Below are 27,717 nucleotides of genomic sequence, written 5' to 3'. Positions count from 1 at the left end.
CGCCGGGGGTGGAGGTCGGGGGGACTCCCTGACCCTTGCCCACCCGCGATCCGGCCCCACTACAAGGTTAGATTTTTTTTTTTTAATTTATTTTTTTGACAGGCAGCGCCTTGGCCACCCGGCAGGGGCTGGGTTGCCTAGCAACGGCGGGGTCCTTCGTGGTTCGGCGGTGCTCCGGGCCTGAGGGGGGGAAACCACCGCTGAGGAAATCTGGGGGCCCGGCGGCGGCCGCGGTGCGGGAGGCGGCAACTGGACGGCGACGCGGGGCGGGGCGGAGCGGGGCGGGGAGGAGAAGGGGGGGGGAGGTTGGCGCGCGCCCCGGGGCCCGGCCTCTGCCTCCGAGGAGAGATGAATACGGCCCTGACCCGGGTGGGGCCCGCGGCCGAGAGGCCCGCGCCGCCCGAGGAGGTGGAGAGCTCTGAGACCGGCGGGAAGGAGCCGGCGGCGGACGCGGCCCCGGGGCCCAGCACGGCGTTCCGCCTCCTGGTGACTCGGCGCGAGCCCGCGGTGAGGCTGCAGTACGCGGTGAGCGGCCTGGAGCCGCTGGCGTGGTCCGAGGACCACCGCGTGTCGGTGTCCACCGCCCGCAGCATCGCCGTGCTGGAACTCATCTGCGACGTGCACAACCCGGGCCAGGACCTGGTTATCCACCGCACGTCGGTGCCCGCCCCTCTCCACAGCTGCTTCCTCAAAGTAAGTCATGCCCGCCGCCCCGGGCTCTGGGGGTCTCCTGCCCGCCTCCCTCCTTCCCTTCCCGCGGCCTTGTCCCCGCGGGTCCCTGGGGGAATCCCCGGGCCCTTGCCTCGGCCGGGGATTCCCGCCTTCTCGCACCCTGAGTCTTTAGGGTCCCCGCCGTAGCTTAAGGGCGGGGGAGGGGGGGACGCCGTGTATGCCCAGTTTCCCGGATCGCCCACCCACTCCCGAGACACAGGTACATTTCGGAACGTCCCTCTCCGGAGCCGAGTTCTCCCTACGGCCCGGCTTCTGGCCGGCTGCTGGCGCAGATTTCTTCCCTTGGTGCTTTCTTAGGCTCCACCCAGCTGTTGACCCAACCCCAGACCTGCCTCTGCCACCCGCTCCTATTGTCTGGGGCCTGGTCCCCGAGGCTCCTGGCTGGCTTTGTTTACTGTGATGTGCCCTCCTCTTCCGCCTCCTTGGCTTTGGAAGACAGAAAATTATGGGGTTTTTTTTTTTTTTTTTTTTGCTTTGTCTTTAACTGTTTCAGTGACTTTGTTATATGTGTGGTCCTTCTCATCTTGGGCAGATGGATAGATACTGGATGTCGGGCGTTAGTACTCCAGTTTTTCTTCAGTAAGGAAAAGGCTTTGGGATGTAGAATGAAAAATAAAGCTTCTGGAAATAAATGCAACTCTTAAACTTAAGATCTTCGTATAGATTGAATGCTTCATGTAGATTTCGTGCCTTAGGCTTCAGATTAACTAAGTTTGCCTTCAGAACTTTAAAGCTGCTAAAGTTTTATTGTTCGATCATCACCATTTTCAAAGTTTTAAAGTAGTAAGTCGTGTTGTTCATTTAATGGTTTAAAAATATTAAAACTTTATTACTATTTCCTTTATAGGCCTGTATGCATATGTGTGATTATCCAAGTGTACATTCATTCTTTCAACACACTTTTGAGTACCACTATGGAAATCTCATGGACTGAGGAGCCTGGGGCGCTACACAGTCCATGGGGTTGCCATAGGGTGGGCTAGGAGTTGGTAGGACTTAGTGACTGAAACAACAGCAACAATTTATCAGCTAGACATCAATCTAGGCTCCAGAAGTAAAACATTGTACAAAAACAAAATCCTTGTCCTCTTGAAGCTTGCATTCATTCTTTTGACAGGTCAGAAACAACAATGTAATAATAGGTAGTAATAAGTTGTAATATGTATCTATATAGAGAGAAAGTGTTTCTGTGAATGAGAAGTTAAAAAAAAAAACTACTCTGCCAAGCCATTTAAAATATAGATCAGTAACTGAATGGGGTGCAGAGAACCCACACCACTTTTATTAATCCAAGTTTGAAAGTGACAGCTTGATGTTGAATTAGATCATTGATAAGTTTGTATGACAGCTTTCAAAGATCTTGGACAGGGTGTGAACAAATTGATTCAAGTATAAACCAATCGCCTGGAAGTTGGTGATGGACAAGGAAGCCTGGCGTGCAACTGTCCATGGGATCACAAAGAGTCAGACACGCCTGAGCAACTCAACTGATAAACCAGTCAGGTGAATAGATGTTGATAATCCTATGAAACTGAGAAACACTCAAGGAGGGAGGCAAAACAGAGGGGTTTTAAAAGGTGTCTCCTCTGCTGAAAAGGAACTTACTGTTGCTAACTATTTGCACATCAGGTAGAGAAAATTTTAAGTGTGTCTCAGTGTGGCAATGGCACCCCACTCTAGTACTCTGGCCTGGAAAATCCCATGGACAGAGGAGCCTGGTAGGTTACAGTCCATGGGGTCGCTAAGAGTTGGACACGACTAAGCGACTTCACTTTCACTTTTCACTTTCATGTATTGGAGAAGGAAATGGCAACCTATATGGACACACATGTACACATGTGATTACTTAGCACAGCTCCTGGCACACTGTAAATGCTCAGGTTAAAAAACAGTCATGCAAATATGAAGGAAGGACTCTGGTTAATGCTTTGGCTATGGATACAAAGTTATCTCTTATCGCTGTATTCTGATAAAAATTTGATTCTTGTCATTGGTTCCACAACTGGAAAATGAGTAACAGGAAATCCTTCTATATCGCTCTAGTAATCAATTGCTTTCCTGAAATTAGTCAGTGGTGTCTTCCCCTTCTGCTTTGGTGTGCACCTCACAGAAAGCACTGGTCAGTTGGCAGTCTAATTCGCAGGCCCTGCCTGGGAAATGAAGGCTGAGATGCCCCTGCAGTTCTGAGAGAGGCCTCTGAAGGGTAACGCTGGAGTGATGGTGGGAGTGTAGGAAGTCTGTGCTTTGGTGGCGCTGCCCACTGGTAGGCCCTGGGGACTGCAATCTCTTTGGTGCTGGCCAGTTTGCTCCAACAAGGAAGATGGACTCCTACAACGTAGATCACAGTTTTAGTGTGTAGAACTGCTAAAAGGCTAGATGCTAAACCTCTTTAAAGCTTTTGCTCTGATCGTTATTTAGATTATGTGTTTTTTCAGGAAAATACACAGTTATAATAATAGTTCACATATTGTCTGCTCTTTGCAAGTTACTGCCCTGGGCCTGCCTGGAAAACCCCATGGATGGAGGAGCCTGGTAGGCTGCAGTCCATGAGGTCGCTAAGAGTTGGACACGACTGAGCGACTTCACTTTCCTTTTTCACTTTCATGCATTGGAGAAGGAAATAGCAACCCACTCCAGTGTTCTTGCCTGGAGAATCCCAGGGACAGCGGAGCCTGGTGGGCTGCCATCTATGGGGTCGCACAGAGTTGGACACGACTGAAGCAACTTAACAGCAGCAGTCCTGGGCATTGATATAAAAGCGAATGGCATAAATCTGAGAACCAGTGAAGTAGTGACTTAAGAACAAGTTTGCAATTTCTCTTCCCACTGGACTGCTGATTTAGTGAATCATCTAGTTGCAGACAGTTCCAAAATCTAATAATACGTGCATGACTACTTTTGTTTGTTTCAACTGTTAGGAACTTTAGTAATATCAACGCCATCTACTCCACTAAGTTAAATAACTGTTTCCTGTCTTTGGAATTATATTCCTGCCCTCAAGAAGCTTACTGTCTACGAGCTTCAAGTGAGTTTTTGTTAGGTGCTTACAAAGTATGTGCTGATTAGTTGTCATAGTGGCCAACTAGAAACAGGATAGCATATAGTGAAAAGATTGACTGGGGGTCAGCCTCTGAGAGCTGGACTCTTAACTAACATGCTCCTGGGGCATCTGAGTACTTGTTTTGATTCATTAACCAGTTTTGTGATGTGTGGAGTTGAGGGGAGGTGCAGTAGGTTAATTCAGATTACCTAAAATGGAAATTATTGCACAAAACCCTAAGGATTTTCCTTACTGGCTGACATCCAAGCTGCTGTCCATCCTATCAAGGATTCTTGCTGCTGTGAGTTAGGACCAAGCTTGAGCTTCCTTTATTTCATTCTGTACTGCTGTTTGGAGTTATGCTTTCTCTTTATTTTCAGTTCTATAGTAGTTTTTATTGTAGTAAATTATCCTAGTCTGAGGATTATTGCTTAGTTTGTAGTATTATGGGATTTGGTGAATAATTTTATATCTACCCTCCATTTGGCAGACAACTTAATACCTACCTAACCTGCATTTTACTTTTATTAGGTCTCATTAACATTTACTGAATCCTCAGAGAGTACTACTACTTGTCATCAGATAATATTTATTGAGTATTTGTTAATATATGCTTTACATATATTGACTTAATTAACCTTCCTAACTCTGCGAGAATGTGTCATTGCACTCTTTATAGATGAGGAAATTAAAGCCAGAAGGTTTAAACAATTTGCTCAGGGTCACAGAGCCAGTATGTGACAGAGCCAGGATTTGAATCCAGGCAATCTGCAGATTTTCAATCAAATTTTATCTACCCCATACAAAGCTGTGGGCTTTGATTAGCGTCGTTTTATTAACAGACTAGCAAGTGACACCTCTATTTAATTGGAATTTCTGGTCTGTATTTCTCCAGTATATCCATAGGTGTATCCAAGAGACTACCCTGCAATTAAGATACACTGCCTAAGAGCCCATTTCCAGAGTGTTACTTAGGATGAAGAAAGATAACTGCCCCTGCACTGCCCCGCCCCTCCACCAACGCCATAAGGTTCTGTTGTTAAAAAAAAGTTCAGGTAACTCTGTAGCTCTATGGCAGCTACAGAGCTACTCCATAGTAGCTCCCAGCTGCAACTCTTGAAGGGGGAATAATGTGTAATAAACAGCACTTTCAAAACAGTTTTAGTTACAAAACTTTTTCAAGGGGCAATTTGGTAGAGTGATGTTCTGTTTAACACGCTTCAGAAAAAGTTAGTCTTCTAATTCATTTGTTGGATTTGTATCTATGTCTGTGTGGACAGTCACGTCCAACTCTTCGTGACCCCATGGACTAGCCTGCCAGGCTCCTCTGTCAGTGGGATTTTCCCAGCAAGAATACTGGAGTGGGTTGCCATTTCCTTCTCCAGGGCATCTTTATCTACCTTCCACTTTATAAGCTTATTTGTTAGTGTGATCTAGCAGTTAACTATTCATTGCATTATGGTTTTCTGACACATTTCTGGTTGTCCGAGCTTTATCGAGGAATGTTATAGTTCTGAGTTCATCTTCTATGTTCTGGAGTGTAATTCTTCTGGGCTTGGGGGCTTAAACTCATTTAAAGTGAGTTTGTTGTTGTTGTTATATCCATGTATATTTAGGCTAGAATCCCTTATTGATCATGTTTACTGTACCCTTTCCCTTTGGAAGAGAAGACAAGACAGTAGATCAGGTCCTTCTTCCTACTTCCTACTTCCGACCTCTGCTCTCTTTGGCTCTAGTCTTCCTGGCTATCTTCTTATGACTCTGGATCACCTTCTTTTGGTCATTTCTCTCTCCTCTATCTTTAATGTTCCTTTAAAAATGTTTCTAAAGAGCTTACCATTGTATACCTCGACATTAAATAAATAGAACTGCACGTGTATGTTGCAAACTTGGAGGAGAGAGAGATAAGTGAAAGCGAGAATGTTCTCAGAAAGTCTCATAGAGCTTGACCTTTTAGGATAGATGGGTTCAGACAGGAAGAAAGATAATTCTACACAAGAGGGAGCCAGGGAAGGCAGGGTGGACATTATTCTGTAGAAACAATGGAAAGAGCTATTGGAGCTGGTTCTCAGAGTAATCTGTCAGTGAAATTTCAGATGGAAGACTTATATTGCAAAGGCGTTGTTAAAAATCCAAACATCTAATTGTATCAAAGATATATGTATATTTATATATAGATATAGATACATGTGTTTTCATGACTTTTGAACTCCTTTACTGTTGGTGACTAGTTTAGCAGAATGCTTAGTTGACTCTTTAGAATCAAGTACACTTCTGTCATTGCTACTGCGTTTGTTAATTCTGAGAAGGAGGTGGGAACCAGGCTGTGAGTAACCACAGCACTTTCTCTGACCCTTAAAAATACTGCCATTTCCTGTAAACAAACTAAAATTTTAAAAATTGCCATTTCCTGAGTGAATGCTTAAGTTTTAGACATGTACTTGATCTTTTAAATGCATGTCGTGTCAGTATTAATAGAATTGATGTCAAATTACTGTACATATGTATGTGGATCAGTTAATCCACCCTATGCAATGTAAATCTGTTCCTCTTCGAATGAAATATTTATCTGATAGTTTTTATATCTTATTTTCAGGTTGGCTCAAAAAGGGAGGTTGCCGAGTGCAAACAGAGGTTTGCCACCTCTGAAGACCCCACAGTCAGTCAGACTTTCATGTTGGACAGGGTGTTCAACCCTGAGGGGAAGGCTCTGCCACCGCTGAGAGGGTTCAAGTACACTAGCTGGTCCCCCGTGGGCTGTGACGCTAACGGCAGGTGCCTGCTGGCCGCACTGACCATGGACAATCGCCTGACCATCCAGGCTAACCTCAACAGACTGCAGTGGGTCCAGCTGGTGGACCTGACGGAGATTTACGGAGAGCGTCTCTATGAGACAAGCTACAGGTTCTCCAGAAATGAGGCCCCGGAGGGCAGTCTCAGGGACTTCGCCGAGTTTCAGAGGCGACACAGCATGCAGGCGCCGGTGCGGATGGAGTGGTCGGGCATCTGCACCACCCAGCAGGTCAAGCACAACAACGAGTGCCGCGACGTGGGCAGCGTGCTCCTGGCGGTCCTCTTCGAGAACGGGAACATCGCCGTGTGGCAGTTCCAGCTCCCGTTCGCAGGGAAGGAGTCCATCTCTTCATGCAACACCATCGAGTCAGGAATCAGCTCTCCTAGCGTTTTGTTTTGGTGGGAATACGAGCACAACAATCGGAAAATGAGCGGCCTTATTGTGGGGAGTGCTTTCGGGCCTGTAAAAATCCTTCCTGTCAATCTTAAAGCAGTCAAAGGCTATTTCACCTTAAGGCAGCCTGTCGTCTTGTGGAAAGAAATGGACCAGTTGCCAGTCCACAGCATCAAGTGCGTGCCGCTGTATCACCCTTACCAGAAGTGCAGCTGTAGCTTGGTGGTAGCCGCACGAGGATCCTATGTGTTTTGGTGTCTTCTCCTGATCTCCAAAGCAGGTCTGAATGTTCACAACTCTCACGTCACAGGCCTGCACTCCCTGCCCATCGTCTCCATGACTGCCGACAAGCAGAATGGGACGGTGTATACTTGCTCCAGTGACGGCAAGGTGAGGCAGCTGATCCCCATTTTCACAGATGTGGCGTTGAAGTTTGAGCACCAGTTGATTAAACTCTCTGATGTGTTTGGCTCCGTGAGGACACACGGGATAGCCGTGAGCCCCTGCGGCGCGTACCTGGCCGTCATCACCACTGAGGGCATGGTCAACGGCCTCCATCCTGTCAACAAAAACTACCAGGTTCAGTTCGTTACTCTCAAAACCTTTGAAGAGGCAGCTGCTCAGCTTCTGGAGTCTTCTGTCCAGAATCTCTTTAAGCAGGTAGATTTAATAGACCTAGTACGCTGGAAGATTTTAAAGGATAAGCATATCCCTCAATTTTTACATGAAGCTTTGGAAAAAAAGATTGAAAGCAGTGGGGCCACCTATTACTGGCGTTTCAAACTCTTCCTCCTGAGGATTTTATACCAGTCGATGCAGAAAACCCCTTCAGAAGCCTTATGCAAACCCACCCACGAGGACTCAAAAATCTTACTAGTTGACTCACCTGGGATGGGCAATGCTGAGGATGAACAGCAGGAGGAAGGCACCTCTTCCAAACAGATTAGTAAGCAAGGCAAAGACGGGGATCCAGAGGACCCCACAGAGGACTCACTCCCTCAATCTGGGGATACTGGAGGCCGAGAGCCAATGGAAGAGAAACTCCTTGAAATCCAGGGAAAAATTGAAGCAGTGGAAATGCACTTGACGAGGGAGCACATGAAGCGAGTCCTGGGCGAAGTGTACCTGCACACCTGGATCACAGAAAACACTAGCATCCCCACCAGGGGACTCTGTAACTTCCTGATGTCTGATGAGGAGTATGATGACAGAACCGCACGGGTAGGTGTTTGTCGACAAAAACTGAAAACCAAAAAATCTGCTTGCTTCACGAGAAAGAAATGACTTAAACTTAATTCGTAAAACTCAACCTCTGCTTTGACATTTTTAGGTAATTGATGAGCAAGAGGTGCAGGAAAATAAATAGGAAACAGGTTAATGCAGAGGACATATTCATGTCCCACTAAGAGTTATGTCAGTTCTTACTCTTACTGGCGCTTTGATTGATGGTCAAAATTTGGGCGATTTCAGCCTGTGGATAAGCTCCAGGAGCAAACTTGGGCAGACACTGCAGGGGAAGGATGACAGGCCCTCCCTCCCCTTCCTGTCTGCAGATCTTTCTGGGAGGGGGAGGCCTGTGGCGGGGATTCTTTGCATTTGATAGGACTTCAGGAGGTTTTCTGATTTAGCCTACAAGGGCATAGGAAGTAAAACGATTATCCATTGTGTGTTTGTTCCCCCCACCCCCCCCCCACCCCCCGCAAAAACTGAGTATAATCTTTATTTTGGTGGTAAACAACCTTACAGTGTTATCTAAAACGTATTTCACAGAATTAAAGTTCTCTGACAGAACAGTAGGGTTCCAAGCTTGGGATATCCCAAGCCGTATTTCTGTTCGAGGTTTCCAGTATACATCGTCCTTCTAAAGGTTCTGCGAATTCCTAGAGGAAAGAGGCCTTTAATTTTGTGCAGTTCAGTGTTGTGTAGACTTTTTAATCAGGAATCCTAAGCTAACATCTTCTAAAATCCTGAAAAATTGTTTTAAGGAACATACTGTATACTAAAAATATTCAAGAAGACAAGACTATGGTCCTTTTTACTCTGAAATTTGATGTTTATTCTCACTGCCTGAAGTCTTATCTAAAATCTAAAGTGTTAATTGAAGGTAATAAATTCAGGTATCTTCATGCATAATGTTAAACCATTCACAAGTCACTTGTTGCATTTTTCTGTTGGAAAGTTGTGTGTATGTATCCAAATACCCCTAAACTTATTTAAGGATGTTTGCAACAATCTGATGTTGACTGGAAAAGAAAAAGCACAACCTTAAAAGTTGACTTATGTTTTATTCATCAGGCAAAACTGAGGACTTAAGCCTGGGACACAGCATCTAAGATAACTCGGAGAGACTGCACCAGAAGGGCAAGGGTGTGGAGCTAGGATATATAAGCGTTTTTACACAAAAGACCATAGTCAGTCTTTGTTGCAAATAAGGAAACCAAGACATATCAGGTTAAGGAATTTAGGGCTTTTCTCTGTATGGGAAGATAAGAGGGTCTGGGCTCACTAAAATCATTACTGTGATGTGTACCTCAGCTGTCTGGGGCCACATATCCTGTGATTCTCAGCCTCAGTCTCCTTAGGATGCCCCACTGGGGGCACCGCAGCGGCTGAAAGCTGGATGGGGCCCATCCTACCTCCATCCTGAGTTCCCTCAGGGCTCACCCTTGGGCAGCGGTAACGTGATAGCTCCTGGCTGCCGCACCTTTTGTTTACTGATGTACAGCAGCCATGTGTTCATTCACACTCAGGAGCAGTTAAGATCCACTGTTCATGTAACTGACTTTTCATCTCCGAAAGTCAACTTTTGAAGATCGTTTCATTGTGATCTCAATGATGTGAAGGAGTTTTCTGGTTACCACTGGTTCGTAGGACCAAGTAAGGATATTATAAGTGTAAAATATTAACAAAAACTTATTAGTAAATCTAAAATGGAGGTTGGTTTGCAGTGGTTTAGCATAATTATTGCACATGCTGTATGAGCATGAAAAGCTACATTTAGCACAGTTGGCTTGGTTCCAACAAAGCCAGTTTAAAGAAAGGAAGATTATACCTCTGCCCAGCTACAGCAGCTGAGTTTAGATTGAAAACAATACATGTCTTGTTTTAAAATCCTTCTGTGTACCTAAAATGAATCTTTTCAAACCTGGTACAGTAGTTGTCCTTGCTGTAAGGGACCATAAATTAGAATTCTCAAGACCTTTAAAAAAAGTCAAAAGTTAGTGGACTTTAAATTTGCAAATTATATGCACAGTAGGTAAGACACCCTTCTGAGCTATTAAGATACCCTTCAGAACATGAGTGAGCTAATTTTAGTGAATGGCAAACTAGTAAGTTCTTCTTACACGAGAGCTCAAGTGTAAATGGGTTATAACTTTGAAAGCCATTATCTGCTAATAAGATAAAGTGGTTCTTAAGGATTGACATATTCCATGCCTCCCAAAAACGTAGCTTGTGAAGGTTTTTTCCAACAAGATAATGAAGTAGATTTAGTGTTTTTCAGACTTTCATTGAAGTGATGCAATCCTAATAAAGCAGAGAAAGAAGCAAAACTGAAGTAGGGCCAAGGCTGCAAGCTCCCCTGTCTACCTCCCTACTCCACAGCGGGTCCCCCATACCTTTGCTGTGGGGCTGGCGGGTCTCCTATCTCGGGCTCACTAGATTGGTCGTGGGTCTTTGGACCATCAGAAGGAGAAGGTATTATTTTTAATCTCGATCATCTTTTTACTTTGTAAGCTTTTCTGAAAGAACAGACATTTGTTTTGTTTTAGAGTTAGTATTTCACATGATACTTTGCCTGTACAGATTGTGCTTTTCTTCCTTAAAAGTCAAACATTGCAAGGATAGCTGAATACTTTGTCTTCTGACAGAACTCTGAAGTCCTTTCAGAAGCAAGTAAAGGCAAATAATAAGATTTGTGTTTCAGAACATTTCTCCTTTAGTGAGTAAAGTTCACCGTTGTCACAGGGGTGCCTGACTGAATTTATTTTATTTTACTCAACCAGTTGACGCAAGTTGAAGGTCCAGCTTCTTTACTTTCTACACAGTGTGGCAGGCCCACGTGGGGACGCAGCACTCCTCTCTGGTGGAAGACGCCACGGAGTTGTCCTTTTCTCCTTGGTGTTGGGAAGCCCTGTGCTCACCATGAAGTGCCACTGACCCCTTTGTTTTACTAGGTGCTGATTGGACACATCTCAAAGAAGATGAACAAGCAGACCTTCCCTGAGCACTGTAGTTTGTGTAAGGAAATCTTGCCGTTCACAGATCGCAAGCAGGCCGTCTGCTCCAATGGCCACATTTGGCTCCGGTAAGCTGCTTTTGCGCGTTTTCCAGCTCTGTGCCCCACAGACCACTGTCAAGTGTTTATCCAAAGGGTATGGTGCCCATGCCATCAGGTTGGAGAAAAGCTGCTGCCATAAAACCTGCTGTGGTTTTTTTTCCATCTGTTTGACTGAAACCCTTTAGTAGTAGTGTTTTTGTAACTGCTTGTCGTAATAGGGGTTTCTCTGTTAGTTTTGGTAATACTATATTCGACTTCCCTGGTAGCTCTGATGGTAAAGCAACCACCTGCCATGCAGGAGACCCAGGTTCGATCCCTGGGTCGGGAAGATGCCCTGGAAAAGGAAATGGCAACCCGCTCCAGTATCCTTGCCTGGAAAATTCCATGGACAGCGGAGCCTGGCAGGCTATGGTCCATGGGGTCACAGAGTCAAACATGACTGAGTGACTAACACACAATACTATTTTACTTTGAAGTTAGTGCTGAAATTTAAAAAATCATTATGATGAAAGCAAAGGCCAATAAAGTTAATAGGAAATAAAGTGCTCCTGTACTGTTTGGTTTAACAAAGGGTAGAAGTCTTCCCCTTCTCTCTCCTCAGTCTCACTCTGAGAGGACCACTCTGTGGCCCTGTGGGCTGTGTTTGACGCTGTTGATCCCGCCCTTTTCCTCCTCCATAGAGCACCGTTGCATCGTCTGGCTTCCTGGACACAGTATCTCCTTGATGTCCATCTTTGGACCTGTTTTTCTTCTATCAGCACTCTCCCTACAGTGTGTGTGCTAAGTCATGTCCGACTCTCGGCGACTCCGTGGGCTATGGCCCACCATGCTCCTCTGTCCTTGGGATTCTCCAAGCAAGAACACTGGAGTGGGTTGCCATTCCCTTCTCCAGGGGTTCTTCCCAACCCAGGGATCGAACCAAGTTGCCTGCAGCTCCTGCACTGGCAAGTGGATTTGTAACCACTGAGCCGCCTGGGAAGCCCACAGCTCTCTCCCTGGGCTGCTGCGTATGATCTGTGCACTGGCGACGTAAACATCACTTTAGTCTGAATCTCTTCCCTCAGTCCAGGCTTCATATCTAAGCACCTGCTCAGTTGCTTTGTTTGGAAGTTTTAAAGGCATTTCAGACTTGAATCCAGCTTTTCCCACTACCTCCACCTCTACATCCCTGGTCCAAGAAACATCATCTCTTGCCCAGATTATTACAGTTATCTCCCAACCCATCTTCTATGTCTTTCCTCGTACACGCGACATCCCTCCCACCCCGGACATCTGCACTGGCCGTCCTCTCTGCTCGGACCGCTCTTCCAGCAGGGCTTCTTCCCAACCAGGCTGCCTAACATCATGACACCCAATGACATCCCTCTCCCCTCTTGGTAGCCTTCATCCCTCATCCTGGCTCTGTTTCCCTCCTTAGCAGTTATCACTACTTAATATATTTTTTTACTTTGGATTTTTCTCCTCCCTCTAGAGTAGAAAGCTTCGTGAAGACAGGGAATTTTGTTGTTTTGTTCCTGGCTATTTCTGGAACAATGTCTGATATGTGATAGGCACTCGCTAAATTGTTTACTTTTATTTTCGATAGAAACAGGATTTTACTACATATAACTACCTTAATAATGTCCTGATTCTCTTATCAAAATGTTGTGGTTATTTTCTATATCAGTGGATAGATTCCATTCTTAACAGCCATAGAGTTTCCCATTGTATGGATATTCCATTATTTCCTCACTTGTTGACTGATATTGGGATTTTTTTCCAGTCTTTATTGTATACCTATACTTTTTTCTAATTTAACTGTTCAGACTTACGTTTCAGGGGAGACTAGGAATAGTAGTGGTCTTGTAACAACAGCAACCAGCGCTTCTTGGTGCTGCCAGTGCACCAGGCACGGTGCTCAGCAGCACACACCTCAAGCCACATGTTGGGCACAGACGAGGAAACTGGGGCCTGGGGATGTTCAGTAATTTGTCCACAGTCATACAGGTGGTTAGTGGCAGAGCTGAGAACCTGGCCTTCTGGCTCCAGAGTTTTCACGTGTAACCTCTGTTGTCACTCGAATGGCTTCTTCCACAAAAATCATTTGCATTTTTGCTGACTGAAGTAACTTCCAGTGAGAATGGGTGCCTGCTCTCATTCAGGTATAGGCTTTCTTCCTATGCACCCAGGTGCCCCCACCTCCCTTCTTTGTGTGATTTACTCATTATTGCTCTTCCTAAATCCTGTTAGCTTTCAGAAACCCTTCCCTGCAGAACCCAGCAGCTCTCTCTGACCTCCCATTGCTCCCACCTGCCCTTACTTGCCAGATCCTGGCCGATGCTCAGTGAAGGGTCATTGGATGGAATTGAATCTCTGAGCGTTTGTTTATGGCCCTTATTTTTTTGTACCGCTAATTGTGTCTTCTATATCTTTCAAGGTTTCACCACTGTGCCATTAGTCTTAAACATTGTGCTTGTACCTAATCTTAAAAATCACTAGCAATAATTTCTGATATATAGTTGATTTTTTTTAACGTATGAAAACTCACAGTATCGTCGGGTATAAACAGACTGCATTCTTTCCCAGGCTGCAGTGACTGTCTGGATTAGAAGCCTTGTATCTCTTGGCTTAGCCTGACACAGGCACTTCCCCTTTACTAATGTGTGGTGGGTCTAGCCAGCTGTCCTGTGCAGGGGGATACATGGTTGCTGTGAATTTGTCAACCATTTTTGCCCTTCACTTAGTTAACTCATTTGAGGATAATTGTCCGTGGTGAGTTAACCCTCAACGCTGTGCTGCTTTCCACTGTTGCTAGCACTGATGATACCATCTCTCTGCTTTCAGGTGCTTTCTAACCTACCAGTCCTGCCAGAGTTTGATATACAGAAGGTGTTTGCTCCATGACAGCATCGCTCGCCATCCAATTCCAGAAGGTGGGTGCTCCCCTGGCCTTGGCAGGGGGGTTGAGCACACTCACATGCTGATGCCTCGGGGGCACCCCCTCTCCCCCACCTCGGTCTTTGGCTATTGGGAACAGTGAGCAGGTTCGCTTTACTCTGTACAGTGTTGTTATGAACCCACCACCGATTAACATACGATCACTGGAATCACCAACATCCAAATAGCATTATACTATGTGAGTAAGTAGGGCTGCAGTTTGCTGTTCTGTCACTGCAAATTATTCATTCAAAAAATGTCAGTGACTTTGTTTTAGATGGCATATGTAGATTATATTTGAATGAAAACTCTGCAGCTGGTAACATAGATAAAGACAGCCTTGCTGAAACGGGACATGAACCTGGAGGCATCCTTCTAGTAGACACGGTGGGGCTATTGTTCTGGTTCATCAATATTCTCCTTCCTGATAGCCCTAGTGACGAAGTGCACATTCCTGAATCAACTGTTGGAATAAGATCATAGACATGAACCAGGAATTGACGATTTAAATAGTCACATGAATGCCAGTTTATAACCTAAGGTTCATTAATATCACACTAACCAAATGAGCTTACTAGACAGCACGTGTACGGCGGTGTACACTTTGGGGGTAACGTGTGGTATCAAATGTTTTACACAGAATGTTCTGTGTAAAACCACACAGCCTTCTTGATTTTTGCTGTAAACTGGCTGAAGCTCTCTAATTCTGAGAAGTGGATGTGTTGGCATGTTATGTTCTGTTTTAATTCTTTATTGTGGAAAATGTAATCCTAAAAGTAGAGAAAAAGAGGATGAGAAACTTTTATGTGCCTGTGCTTCAGAAATCGTCAGCTCATAATCTTTTGATTCCTCTCTAGGCCTCCTCCCCCTCTCCTCTGGCTGCAGTATTTTGAAACAAGTTTGGGGGACTTTTAAACACTTGTTGCAACTGAGAATTGGTTTACAGTTTAGACAGGAAATCAGGGAAGATGGGAACAAACTCAAAAACAAGCACACCTGCCAGTTGACTTTGCACCGAGCCACATACAGCTCCTGTGGAGAACGGGAATCTCTGAGCTCTGGAGAGTACTCACCAGTAGGCAGAGCATTTCACAGGCCAGGGAGTTCTGTAAAAGGAGGAGAGTGTCGACACAGTGTTTTCAGAGTAAGTTTTAACATTAACCATGTATGAGAAACACTTGCTTGTTATCTTTATTTTCCTGTTTCATCACACATTTAACTTTGGGAACCACAGCTTTAGTCCAGCCTCGTCTGGAATGTTACAGTGAGGACCTCTGTGCATTGGGGCCAGAATACCCACATGTGCACACTGGTCGGCCCAGGGCGTGTCCCATTTGACTGCCTTCTCTGAAGTGTGCACTCACCATCACTCGTCTCCCTTTGGCAGACCCTGACTGGATCAAGAGGTTACTGCAGAGCCCCTGCCCTTTCTGCGACTCTCCTGTCTTCTGAGTGTCCACGGTGGGAAGACAGAGAGTGTCGTCTATCCTGAAGCACTGGGACGCGCTGGCGCAGGCCTGGCCTCCACAAGTGGAAAGGTGCCCTTGTGACGGTCGGTAAGCCTGGGAACTCCCTGCTGAAGTGTGTGCTCCATCTCCAGGGACTACAGGATATCTGTAAAGGGACTGTGTGCGGAGATCTTAAGTCATTTTGAGATGAATGTTAGCCCCCACTCCTACCACTTATTTTTCAAGTGTTGAAGTATCTTGACTGAAGCAGTTTGAACACAGTGGATACCCTGTTGTTTCTCAACAGAGTGACCTCTTCTAGGGAGTGTGGGTAAGGGCCTCGCTAGGCCGAATTAGGCTTTAATCCTGGCCCAGGTCTGGAACTGTCTCGTGGCTTCAGGAGGCTTTAGTTACCAGGCACATGGCACATGGTGTCTAGCAGATACTCAACTGTCTAAAACAGTATGTGGGCCTGATATTTTGTTCTCAACAAATAGCTTCAGATCTGCATCCCGCCAGTTTTTTTTCGTGCGTATTGAAACCATTTTCTTAAAACTATATATTTTTAAGAGGTTAAAGCCAAGACTAAAGTTAGTTTTAATGTGTCGGAACATCAGGTGACTCTCGTAATTGTGACTTGTTTTTTAACGATCTCTCCCATGTCGTCAGTTCTGCCCCAACTCCTCCATGTGTATGAGGGTGTCATAGTATTCCTGTTAACCTGTGTCACACCTCTCTTCAGACTTAACTGTGATGACCAGGTGAGATGTTTGTACATAGAGGAAAAAGAATATTCTCTCCTTTATTTTCTCCTAGTATTAAAACCCTTACTATTTTTCATGTTGACATGTTCAGATGTCTCATTTCTATCCCAAGTCTGTCTAGAGACTTCTAGAGAGAGCTGGACAGCTCAGAATGTGGACCCTTGAGCCTTGGTGCTATGGTGTATGTGGCTGGGTCAACCAGAGCCTGGGAATGCCTTCTCTCTGCAAAGATCCTTGGTATTTATAACACAGGTATTTTTCTGTGGGCTGTTAAGAGATGTTAGACGTTAATTGGTCTTAAAACCTAAAACCAAAAATAGACATTCTAGAACTACAGTGTTCTTGGATTTTTAAATAAGTATCTGAGGGATTGGTGCTAATTATTAACAGGACTGTAATGCCCGCACCTTGAAAAGGTGCCTGTTTCTGAGAAGTTGAATAGGAAATACAAAATGTGAAATTTAACTGATACTAACACTTCTTCATGCTTTCATTTTTGTGTCCTTAGTGAAAGACTTTTGCCCTCACTGAGTAGTTGTTTTTTTCAGTCTCTCAGTCATGTCTGACTCTTTGCGACCCCCCAGGCTGCAGCCCGCCAGGCTCCTCTGTCCTCCACTGTCTCCCAGAGGTGACTTGCTGAGAAACTCTTATTCTTTGGAGAGCATGTAATACAAGCACTGCTCCCTCCTGTAGTGTCTATCTTCCCCCTCTGTCCATACATATTGGAGACGGGCCTTTATGAGGCGCTTCCAAACAGTCTGCTTGGAAATGTCTTTTGTTTCCCATTCAAATTTTTGTCCCCTGTGTTTAATTCTGCATTTCTGCTGCTGTTTCATTCTGCTGGTGTCTTCTGCTTGTCTTTCTCATTTTGGTGGCAATTTCAAGTGGAGTGTTTGTCCAGACTTCAGGGTTCACCATGTTCAATTGATTATCAAGAGAACGAGAGCTAGGCAGCATTAAGATCATGAAGAAAGAAAGTGAAAGCAAAGTCACTCAGTCGTGTCCAACTCTTTGCGACCCCATGGGCTGTAGCTACCAGGCTCCTCTGTCCATGGGATTTTCTAGGCAAGAGTACTGAAGTGGGTTGCCATTGCCTTCTCCAGGGGATCTTGCCAACCCAGGGGTCGAATCCGGGTCTCCTGCATTGCCAGCAGACGCTTTACCGTCTGAGCCACCAGGGAAGTCTCATGAAGATCATGGAGCGCACAATCCAGAAAGTTGTAGCCTTTACAGCAGGCATGGCAGGAAAAGCTGAGGTCCTGTCGCGGCCTTGCTGCGGTTTGTACAGTCGTAGTGTGCCTGCTTGTGTGTGTGCTCAGCCGCTTCAGCCGTGTCCGACTCTGTGTGACCCGAGGGAAGCCCCATGGCATGCCTACTGCTACTGCTGCTAAGTTGCTGCAGTCGTGTCCGACTCTGTGCGACCCCATGGACTCAGCCTACCAGGCTCCTCCATCCATGGGGTTCTCCAGGCAAGAGTACTGCAATGGGGTACCATTGCCTTCTCTGCCATAGCAGGCTTAGTTTCACTTACTTTTTTGGTCCTTGGACTGCAAGATCAAACCAGTCAATCTTAAAGGAAATCAGTCCTGAATATTCATTAGAAGGACTGATGCTGAAGCTCCAATACTTTGACCACTTGATGTGAAGAGCTGATTCATTAGAAAAGACCCTGATGCTGGGAAAGATTGAAGGCAGGAGGAGACAGGGACAACAGAGGACAAGGTGATTGGATGGCACGCTGACTCAATGGACGTGAGTGTGAGCAGCTCTGGGAGATGGTGAAGGACAGGGAGGCCTGGCGTGCTGCAGTCCATGGGGTCCCAAAGAGACACGCCTGAGGGACTGAGCAGCAACGACAGATCAGAGTTAGTGCTTGTTCTGTTCTTATTGCGGAACTTTGTGGGGCTGCCATTTAAAACTTACATTAAGTTTTTATTCAAATCTATTGTGCATTTGGGGGGAAATTTTGACTCTTAGGAGTGAACTTAAAAAGGGTTGCCTGAGTTATTATTCTGTATATCTGTAGGGGTAAACTTGGCAACTATTTTACTGGAAAGTGGCTTCTCTGTACAGGGGCTCTGCCCAACAGCATTCTTAAGACTTTGAAGTCCAGCTGACACCTGCCTCAGCCTAAACTTCTGCCCATTGAGTCAGGAGTCCTCCTCTGTTTCCTCACCCCTCCCCTCTTCCATGGAGGTTAATCCATTGACCTGTGAGGGTGAGAGGTGACTGTGAGTTAATGGCAGCGTCACAGACACAGTACCCTTCTGAATGTCCCAAACGTCAGCTCACATGGTGACAGTGCCAAGCAGTGAAGCCCTGGAAGAGTGGGTGGGACACTGGGAGTCTTCAGACCGGCCGTCTCTCCTGGTTTACTTGTACCGTACGCTCTCTTCCATCCTGAAATGTCCCTGGCCTGGGGGGTGTATTTCAAGTTAATTTCAGCTGTCACTGCTCTGTAGGCTCTGTGGCTCTATAGGTGTGGATGCAGTGGCAGTGATGCCGCTGCTCTGTGTGACGGCGCAGAAGCAAAGGTCCCCCACGACTGGACCTTTGAAGCCAGGGCAGCACTGCATCGTGGGAACCTGATATCCACACCTGTGTCACGTCTTCCCTGCCTAAGGTTAGTTTGTTCCCATTATCCTAGATAGGAAATTGATAGCTTGTTAGGCCTGATATTCATTCTGAAATCCTCCTGTGTCCATGACCCAGACTTCAAGCCATCTCTGCCTGCTATCATATCTGCCAAAACTACCAATTATTTTTCAATGTCAGAAGTTATTAGAAGCACTGGCGAAGCTCGTGGTGGAGTGTGACATTTTTCTGCTTCTCCCTCTAGGAAGTTTTTGATAATGTTAATGTTGGGCGTGGGGACTAGACCTGTTAGCAGCCGTCACCAGTTAATTAGGTTAAAAGAATGTCACGGGGTAATAATTAAATATTAAAATATATTCTGTTGTAATTGTGATGGTGTGAGCTAAGATGCAGAAGAAAGCAAGGCTCATGGGTCTTGTCAGGAAGAACATGGAGCTGCATTTATGGAGTCCCCGCTCCCTGGGCAGCACTGAACCATGTCAGGCGAGTTGCCATAGCTCCCAGAGTGAAAGGAGGGGTGCTGTCAGTGTCCGACTTCCACAGGCCCATCCCTCCGTCCGTCCCCGCTGCTCCTGGCCCCTTTCTGCCTCGCTCCTCCTGCCAGGAGAGGCCCTCTCTATTTCTCTCCCTTTCCTTCTCTCAGCCTTAGGACACCCTCTGAGCTATCTGTCTGATAGAAAATTAGGTTTGTGATAAAATTTCTAAAAGCTACATTCCTAGAAGGCTTCCCTTCCTATAAGAAACTATTAAACAGTAGTTTTTCTTGCTGAAGGTAATATAATAGTGTTAGCTGTTAAGAGCTCAATAAACTGTATCTGATTTTTCCCTCAAAGTCTCCCTGTTGGAGTGCCCAGCACCTCCAGACTGGATTTCAGGCAGAATGGACTACATTTCTGCTCCCTGCCACACCCGCTCTGCTTCCCATACCAGTAAGTCCTGACAAGCAAAAATTCAGGTTATGTTCCAGGTCAGCAGGCCTCAAATTTTTAAATAAAAGGTAGATTTTGCCTTTTTTTTTTTTTTTTTTTCCATTTTAGAGATTGGACAGCACAGACAGCAAATAGCCAGATAGATAATGCATTTCTTTCTGCTAGCCTGCCATGGGCTGTGGAGCGTGAACACCGCCGTGCACTCTCCCACCACTCCCCGTGTCTGTGGAGCTCGGCAGGGCTGGTCACCACACAGTGGCTTGAGCATCTAGCCTCCCCCTCAACACTGTTGGACTGTTAGAATGCCTCTAACGGAGCTCAAGTGAGGCGCTTGCCCTGCAGCTCTTAGTGGAAGCATCACCTGGCAGCTGCAAGCAGAGTTTTGGGCCATGTCTCAAGTCGTATAGGCATTGAGCTTTGCACTGCTCTTTCTTGACCCTGAAAGAAGTTTTTGGAGCTGAGATCTTTGTGTCTGCTGTTCAGACTGATGTTAGAGTGTGTGCAGTTGGACTGCCATATTGAATGAGGGCTTCCCTGCTGGTTCAGTCAGTAAAGAATCTGCCTGCAATGCGGGAGGCTTGGGTTCGATCCCCGGGTTGGGAAGATCCCCGGTTGGGAGGAGGGCATGGCAGCCCACTCCAGTATTCTTGCCTGAAAAATCCCCACAGACAGAGGAGCCTAGCAGGCTGCAGTCCATGGGGTCACAAAGAGTTGGACATGACTAAGCGACTAAGCACAGCGCATATTGAATTAAGTCAGATTTGCAGAGTTGCTTCTAATGACCACTCACCACAGCATCACGGTCCCGGTATAGAGCTGGGTTTTTCAGAAGATGAAGACTAGTTTCCATGGCACAGATGCACATCAGCGTCAGGACTGGCTGGCTGGCCTGAGTCTGGTAAGGTGGGTACAGCCTCCCATCGGCATGTGTGGTGTTTTATGATGGCTATTTCTGCAAACCTACTGAGGGATCAGTAAGTTCTAACAGGGAAGTGACTGTTTATATATAGGTGTCCTATAAGGAAGTTTAGTCCTTTTGGTACATGCGTATTTAACATCCATCCACCCACCCCCCACAGCCTCTTTGATTAGGTGATTCAGCTTTTCTTATCTTGCTTTTTTTTTTAGGTTGTAACTATACTCCAGGGGAGAGACTTAGTATAGGATCTGAGATCCTAGACAGCGAGCTTATTTAACACAGTATTAGTGGCTCCCCTGCATGCTGTTTATCCGTTCATTCCAGGCTTGGGAGGGGCCGCAAAGCAGGGAATGATGGTACTTTCATACTGACATGATAAAGTGAAGGTGCAGACTCCCTAGTGGAAATACTGTTAATGAGTTGACTGGAATTGAATTTCAAAACTCTAAATCTTGTAATTTTTTCCTAAGGTAAAAACTTGCTTACGTCACTATCATGAGATCCTGTTAGTTTCATAAAAAGGTCCCATGAAGTGGTCTCATGGGATGGTGTAAGAGGTGGTGGCTTTGAAGCATTTTGTATTTTATCAGTTTGACATTTGGCTAATAGATTGGTGAGGTCAAAGGTGTTTTGTTTTTGGTACTAATACAAAATTAAATGCAAAATGAATTATGACTTTTTAAAGACTTTGACACAGATTTGTACTTCGGTGTATGAAAGGAAAGTGAGTATCAATCTTGTGTATACAGAAATAAGACTATAGGAAAATAAGTGTGTTATGTATAGCGGTATATCTTCTATGTTTATCCTGTGCCTGTGCTACCTTTGTGCTTGGCTTCAAACTATGTGTTTGTTTACATGCAATATTTTTTGAAATAAAAAGAACAGGCATCCAAAAACTTGGGTTATAGAAAGGGGACTTTTAAAAATTCTTACCATCTGATTAGGTGGTGTGTTTTAGACTTTTAGTGTGTAAGTAAAACAGCCTTGAGACTAAATAGCACATTTTGCTTGGAATACCCCATCCAGAGGAATCCACTGCTTCTCTGCACTGTACATATGTACATAGTGTCCACAATTAGATTGTAAGCTCCTCGAGGGCAGGAACTGTCGTCTTGTCTTGGGAGTTCCTGCGGTGCCGAGTGTGAAGTGCCTTGCACAGCGTAGGTGCTGGTGACACAGAGAAGGAGTGAGTATCTTCCTGCCACCTTTATGAGGAAGCTTGGTTTACTTTCTCCGCTGTGTTGAGAACTGCAAAGTACTAATGATGGGAAGAGGGCAAAATTCTTCCTTGGATTTCAGCTGGGTCTCCTGAGCTGAAGCAGACCATGCTGTCTCCATGGCACTAGTTATCTTCTTGCCCTGAAGATATACTAGTGTCCTGAGCTTTTATATGATAAAAGGGCAGCAGTCTCTGGGCAAAGTTTAAAGTGGGAAAGATTGTAGAGAAAATGAAGTGGAAACTTTGTAGGGTGTTTGTCAAATGCAGTCCTATGGGGCAATCTTACTTTAGTTATTACTAAAGGAAAGGATAGCAATTCTCTTTCTTTACCAGTTAGCTGGTTGGCCAATTTTCCAGTTATGAAAGATCATTGGTTTTTTTTTAAACTTTTTCCCATTTTGGATCCCCTCCTCAATTGCTCTTTATGATTCTAGTACTTAGAGTCTATTAGAGTTGCTGTGAATATCCAGTGCTGTACATAATGGCAGTTTTGTAAATGTGAAATAACCTCAATTATGTTGTGTTTTGTATGCAGAGCCACTAGTATTGTTATCTTGGCCACTTTTTTAATTCAAAATAAATAAAATAATCAAGTTATTTGTATATCGTGTGCATATTTTGTCGGGTTCACCAGTTTGTAGCAAGGGTTAGAAACATTCTGCCCTACCCAGCACCAGCAAAGGTGCTGAGAGAAGAGAAGGGAAAGAATTGTGCCTCAGAGAAATGGCCATCAGCAAGGACCCCAGAAGCAATGCAGTATGCCTTCAGTAGTTTATTCTAGAACAAGTTGAGGAACGTAAGGGGAAATCAGACAGCTTCAGTACGCTGTTAGACCACATGTACTTAATGTCAGTTGACTAGCATCTGGTGAAGTGAAGTGCTCATTACCAGGATTTCATCAACAATAAGCATGTGATTCAGACAAATCCTCCTGGTGAGAACAACCAGAAAAGCTAGATAAACACCAAACAGGAGAAAGAAAATTAATAACATGCCTCAATGTGTGCTAATAAAACTGCTGAAAGATCAAAGAGAAAAAAACTTTAAGCAAAAAAAAAAAAAAAAAAAAATTTTCTCCAAAGAAAACAAGTTAACCTTAAAAAAAAAAAGAAGAAGAAGAAGAAAACAGTAGTAAGATTTAAAGATGACTTCTCGTGGAAATGGTGAAGATGAGAAGGCAGTGAAAAGGGGCCTTTGGGGGCTGAGAGTAACTTCCAGCCTCGGATTCAGAGCACAGCAGAAACGTCAGACACGTTCAGGCAAACAAGAATGGAAAATGAAAGCACCAGAGGAAATTCTAGAGTGACGTCAGATGAGCACTAGGAAGCGGAGGCGGGAGGGCAAGGCTGTGAACATGTGAAGCAAACAGAACATCCTGCGGTTCTGAAACAAAACATACCTGCAAGTCAGGAGTGTTTGGCTCTCTAAATCCAAGCCCTACCTAGGAGCAGGTATAACTAATCCATATTAGACTGGATACGTTTTTTCTCTAAATACCTGAAGAAAAGCAAAGGGTCTAAAATTAAGCTCATGGAGGACGGAAACCAGAACATTTTAGAAAGAATCCCTTAGAAGAAATGGAGTTGCTGTCATAGTCAACAAGAATCCTAAATGCAGTACTTAGGTGCAATCTCAAAAATGATAGAATGATCTCTGTTCATTTCCAAGGCAAACCATTCAGTATCACAGTAATCCCAGTCTATGCCCCAACCAGTAATGCCAAAGAAGCTGAAGTTGAACGGTTCTATGAAGACCTACAAGACCTTCTAAAACTAACAGCAAAAAAGGATGTCCTTTTCATCATAGGGGACTGGAATGCAAAAGCAGGAAGTCAAGAGAACCTGAAGTAACAGGCAAGTTTGGCCATGGAGTACAAAATGAAGCAGGGCAAGGGCTAACAGAGTTTTGCCAAGAGAACACACTGGTCATAGCAAACACCCTCTTCCAACAACACAAGGGACAACTATGGGCAACAGTTATAACTGGGCATGGAATAAGGGACTGGTTCCAAGTTGGGAAAGGAGTACGTCAAGGCTGTATATTGTCACCCTGCTTCTTTAACTTATATGCAGAGCACATCATGAGAAATGCAGGCTGGATGAAGCACAGCTGGAATTGAGGTTGCTGGGAGAAATATCAAGAACCTCAGATAAGCAGATGACACCACCCTTATGGTAGACAGTGAAGAGGAACAAAAGAATCCCTTGATGAAGGTGAAAGAGGAGAGTGAAAAAGCTGACTTTAAACATTCAAAAAATGAAGATCATGGCATCCGGTCCCATCACTTCATAGCAAATAGATGGGGAAACAATGGAAACAGAGACTTTACTTTCTTGGACTCCAGAATCACTGCAGATGGTGACTGCAGCCATGAAATTAAGATGCTTGCTCCTTAGAAGAAAAGCTATGACAAACCTAGACAGCATATTAAAAAACAGAGACTTCGCCAACAAAGCTATGGTTTTTCCAGTAGTCATGAATGGATGTGAAGAGTTGGACCATAAAGAAGGGTGATTGTTGGAGAATTGATGCTTTGAACTGTGGTGTTGGAGAAGACTCTTGAGAGTCCTTTGGACTCAAGGAGATCAAACCAGTCAATCCTAAAGGAAATCAACCCTGAATATTCATTGGAAGCACTGATGCTGAAGCTGAAGCTCCAGTATTTTGGCCACCTGATATGAAGGCCTGACTCATTTGAAAAGACCCTGATGCTGGTAAAGATGGAAGGCAGAAGAAGGGGACGACAGAGGATGAGACGGTTGGTTGGCATCATCGATTGAATATACATGAGTTTGAGCAAGCTCCAGGAGATGGTGAAGGACAGGGAAGCCTGGCATGCTGCAGTCCTTGGGGTCACAAAGAGGTGGACACTACTAAGCGACTGAGCAACAACAGCGAAAGGCAAGAAAGGAGGAAAGATAAACATAGAATAGTCTGTGAAAATGAAAAGCAAATAAGATAATGGATTTACACTAAAATAGAGCAGTAATTGCAGTGGTAATTACATCAAATATAAATAAACCATCCAGTCAAAGCAAGATTGTCAGATTGATTTTTTTAAGTGTTAAAAGTGCTAAAATATAAGGATACCGGAACTTTTAAAGGATGGAAAACTATACCATGCAAACATTAGTCAAAAGGTGGTTGATATTTCATTGGATTGGAAGACTCAGTATTGTCAAAATGACTATACTACCCAAGGCAGTCTATAGATTCAGTGCAATCCCTATCAAATTACCAATGGCATTTTTCACAAAAGTAGAACAAAAAATTTTTTTATTTGTGTGGAAACACAAAAGACTCCAAATAGCCAAAGAAATCTTGAGAAAGAAAAACAGCTGGAGGAATAAGGCTCCTTGACGTCAGACTATACTAAAAAAACTACAGTCATTAAAATAGTATGGTACTGGCACAGAACCAGAAATACAGATCAATGGCATGGGATAGAACGCCCAGAGACAAACCCATGCACTTACGGCCAATGATAGATGACAAAGGAGGCAAGAATATTCAATGGAGAAAAGAATTTCTTTAATAAGTGGTGCTGGAAAAATTGTTCAGCTACGTATAAAAGAATGAAATTAGAACATCCTCTAAAAGTACACACAAAAATAAAATGGATTACAGGCCTAAATGTAAGACCAGACACTATAAAACTAGAGGGAAACAAAGGCAGAACACTCTGACATAAAGCGCAGAAATACTTTTTTGGATCCATCTCCTAGAGTAATGGAAATAAAAACAAACTGGATCTAATTAAACTTAAAAGCTTTTGCACAGCAAAGGAAATCATAAATCAAAAAGGCAGCCTACGGAATGGGAGAAAATATCTGCAAATGATGTAACTGACAAGGAATTAATCTCCAAAACATATAAACCACTCACACAGCTCAATATCAAAAAAAAAGAAGAGAAAAAACCCAATCCAAAATTAGGCAGAAGATTTAAATAGACATTTTTCCAAAGAAGACATCAGTTCAGTTCACTCACTCAGTCGTGTCCCGACTCTTTGCGACCCCATGAACCACAGCATGCCAGGCCTCCCTGTCCATCACCAACACCCAGAGTCCACCCAAACCCATGTCCATTGAGTCGGTCATGCCATCCAACTATCTCATCCTCTGTCATCCCTTTCTCATCCTGCCCTCAATCTTTCCCAGCATCAGGGTCTTTTCCAATGAGTCAGCTCTTCGCATCAGGTAGCCAAAGTATTGGAGTTTCAGCTTCAGCATCAGTCCTTCCAATGAATATTCAGGACTGATCTCCTTTAGGATGGACTGGTTAGATCTCCTTGCAAAGGGACTCTCAAGAGTCTTCTCCAACACCACAGTTCAAAAGCATCAATTCTTCGGTGCTCAGCTTTCTTTATAGTCCAACTCTCACATCCATACATGACCACTGGAAAAGCCATAGCCTTGACTAGATGGACCTTTGCTTACAAAGTAATGTCTCTGCTTTTCAATATGCTGTCTAGGTGGGTCATAACTTTATTTCCAAGGAGTAAGGTAAGGTAAGGTAAGGTGAAGTCGCTCAGTCGTGTCCGACTCTTTGCGACCCCATGGACTGTAACCTACTAGGCTTCTCTGTCCATGGGATTCTCCAGACAAGAATACTGGAGTGGATTGCCATTTCCTTCTCCAGGGTATCTTCCCAACCCAGGGATCGAACCCGAGTCTCCTGCGTTGGAGGCAGACGCTTTAACCTCTGAGCCACCAGGGAAATTTAATGGCTGCAATCACCATCTGCAGCAATTTTGAAGCCCAGAAAAATAAAGTCAGCCACTGTTTCTGCTGTTTCCCCATCTACCTGCCATGAAGTGATGGGACCAGACGCCATGAACTTAGTTTTCTGAATGTTGAGCTTTAAGCCAACTTTTTCACTCTCTTCTTTCACTTTCATCAAGAGGCTCTTTAGTTCTTCACTTTCTGCCATAAGGATGGTGTCATCTGCATATCTGAGGTTATTGATACTTCTCCTGGCATCTTGATTCCAGCTTGTGCTTCTTCCAGCCCAGCATTTCTCATGATGTACTCTGCATATAAGTTAAATAAGCAGGGTGACAGTATACAGCCTTGACATACTCCTTTTCCTATTTGGAACCAGTCTGTTGCTCCATGTCCAGTTCTAACTGTTACTTCCTGACCTGCATACAGATTTCTCAAGAGGCAGGTCAGGTGGTCTGGTATTCCCATCTCTTTCAGAATTTTCCACAGTTTGTTGTGATTCCACAGTTAAAGGCTTTGGCGTAGTCAATAAAGCAGAAATAGATGCTTTTCTGGAACTGTCCTGCTTTTTCGATGATCCAGCGGATGTTGGCAATTTGATCTCTGGTTCCTCTGCCTTTTCTAAATCCAGCTTGAACATGTGGAAGTTCATGATTCACGTATTGCTGAAGCCTGGCTTGGAGAATTTTAAGCATTACTTTACTAGCATATGAGATGAGTGCAATTGTGTGGTAGTTGGAGCATTCTTTGGCATTGCCTTTCTTTGGGATTGGAATGAAAACTGACCCTTTCCAGTCCTGCGGCCACTGCTGAGTTTTCCAAATTTGCTGGCATATTGAGTGCAGCACTTTCACAGCATCATCTTTCAGGATTTGAAACAGCTCAACTGGAATTCCATCACCTCCACTAGCTTTGTTCATAGTGATGCTTCCTAAGGCCCATTTGACTTCACATTCCAGGAT

General features: G+C 44.7%; 1 protein-coding gene across 2 annotated transcripts; it reads left to right on the top strand.

The window, feature by feature from the left end:
- Positions 1-320: 320 nt before the first annotated feature.
- On the top strand, positions 321-22,634 carry GTF3C4 (general transcription factor IIIC subunit 4). Of its 2 annotated transcripts, XM_015094120.4 has the most exons (5): positions 321-693; positions 6,369-8,180; positions 11,135-11,265; positions 14,062-14,150; positions 15,542-22,634. In XM_015094120.4, the coding sequence occupies exons 1-5, from the start codon at positions 349-351 to the stop codon at positions 15,604-15,606; spliced, it is 2,442 nt and encodes an 813-aa protein (XP_014949606.3). In that variant the 5' UTR covers positions 321-348; the 3' UTR covers positions 15,607-22,634. The 2 variants fall into 2 exon arrangements, with proteins under 2 accessions (XP_014949606.3, XP_060267635.1); XM_060411652.1 differs by lacking the exon at positions 15,542-22,634 and having other exon boundaries at positions 14,062-14,956.
- The last annotated feature ends 5,083 nt before the right edge of the window (positions 22,635-27,717 follow it).

Source organism: Ovis aries, chromosome 3 (genome assembly GCF_016772045.2).
Source record: "Ovis aries strain OAR_USU_Benz2616 breed Rambouillet chromosome 3, ARS-UI_Ramb_v3.0, whole genome shotgun sequence".
NCBI classification, from domain to species: Eukaryota; Metazoa; Chordata; class Mammalia; order Artiodactyla; family Bovidae; genus Ovis; species Ovis aries.
This window is presented reverse-complemented; position numbering and strand designations above follow the sequence as displayed.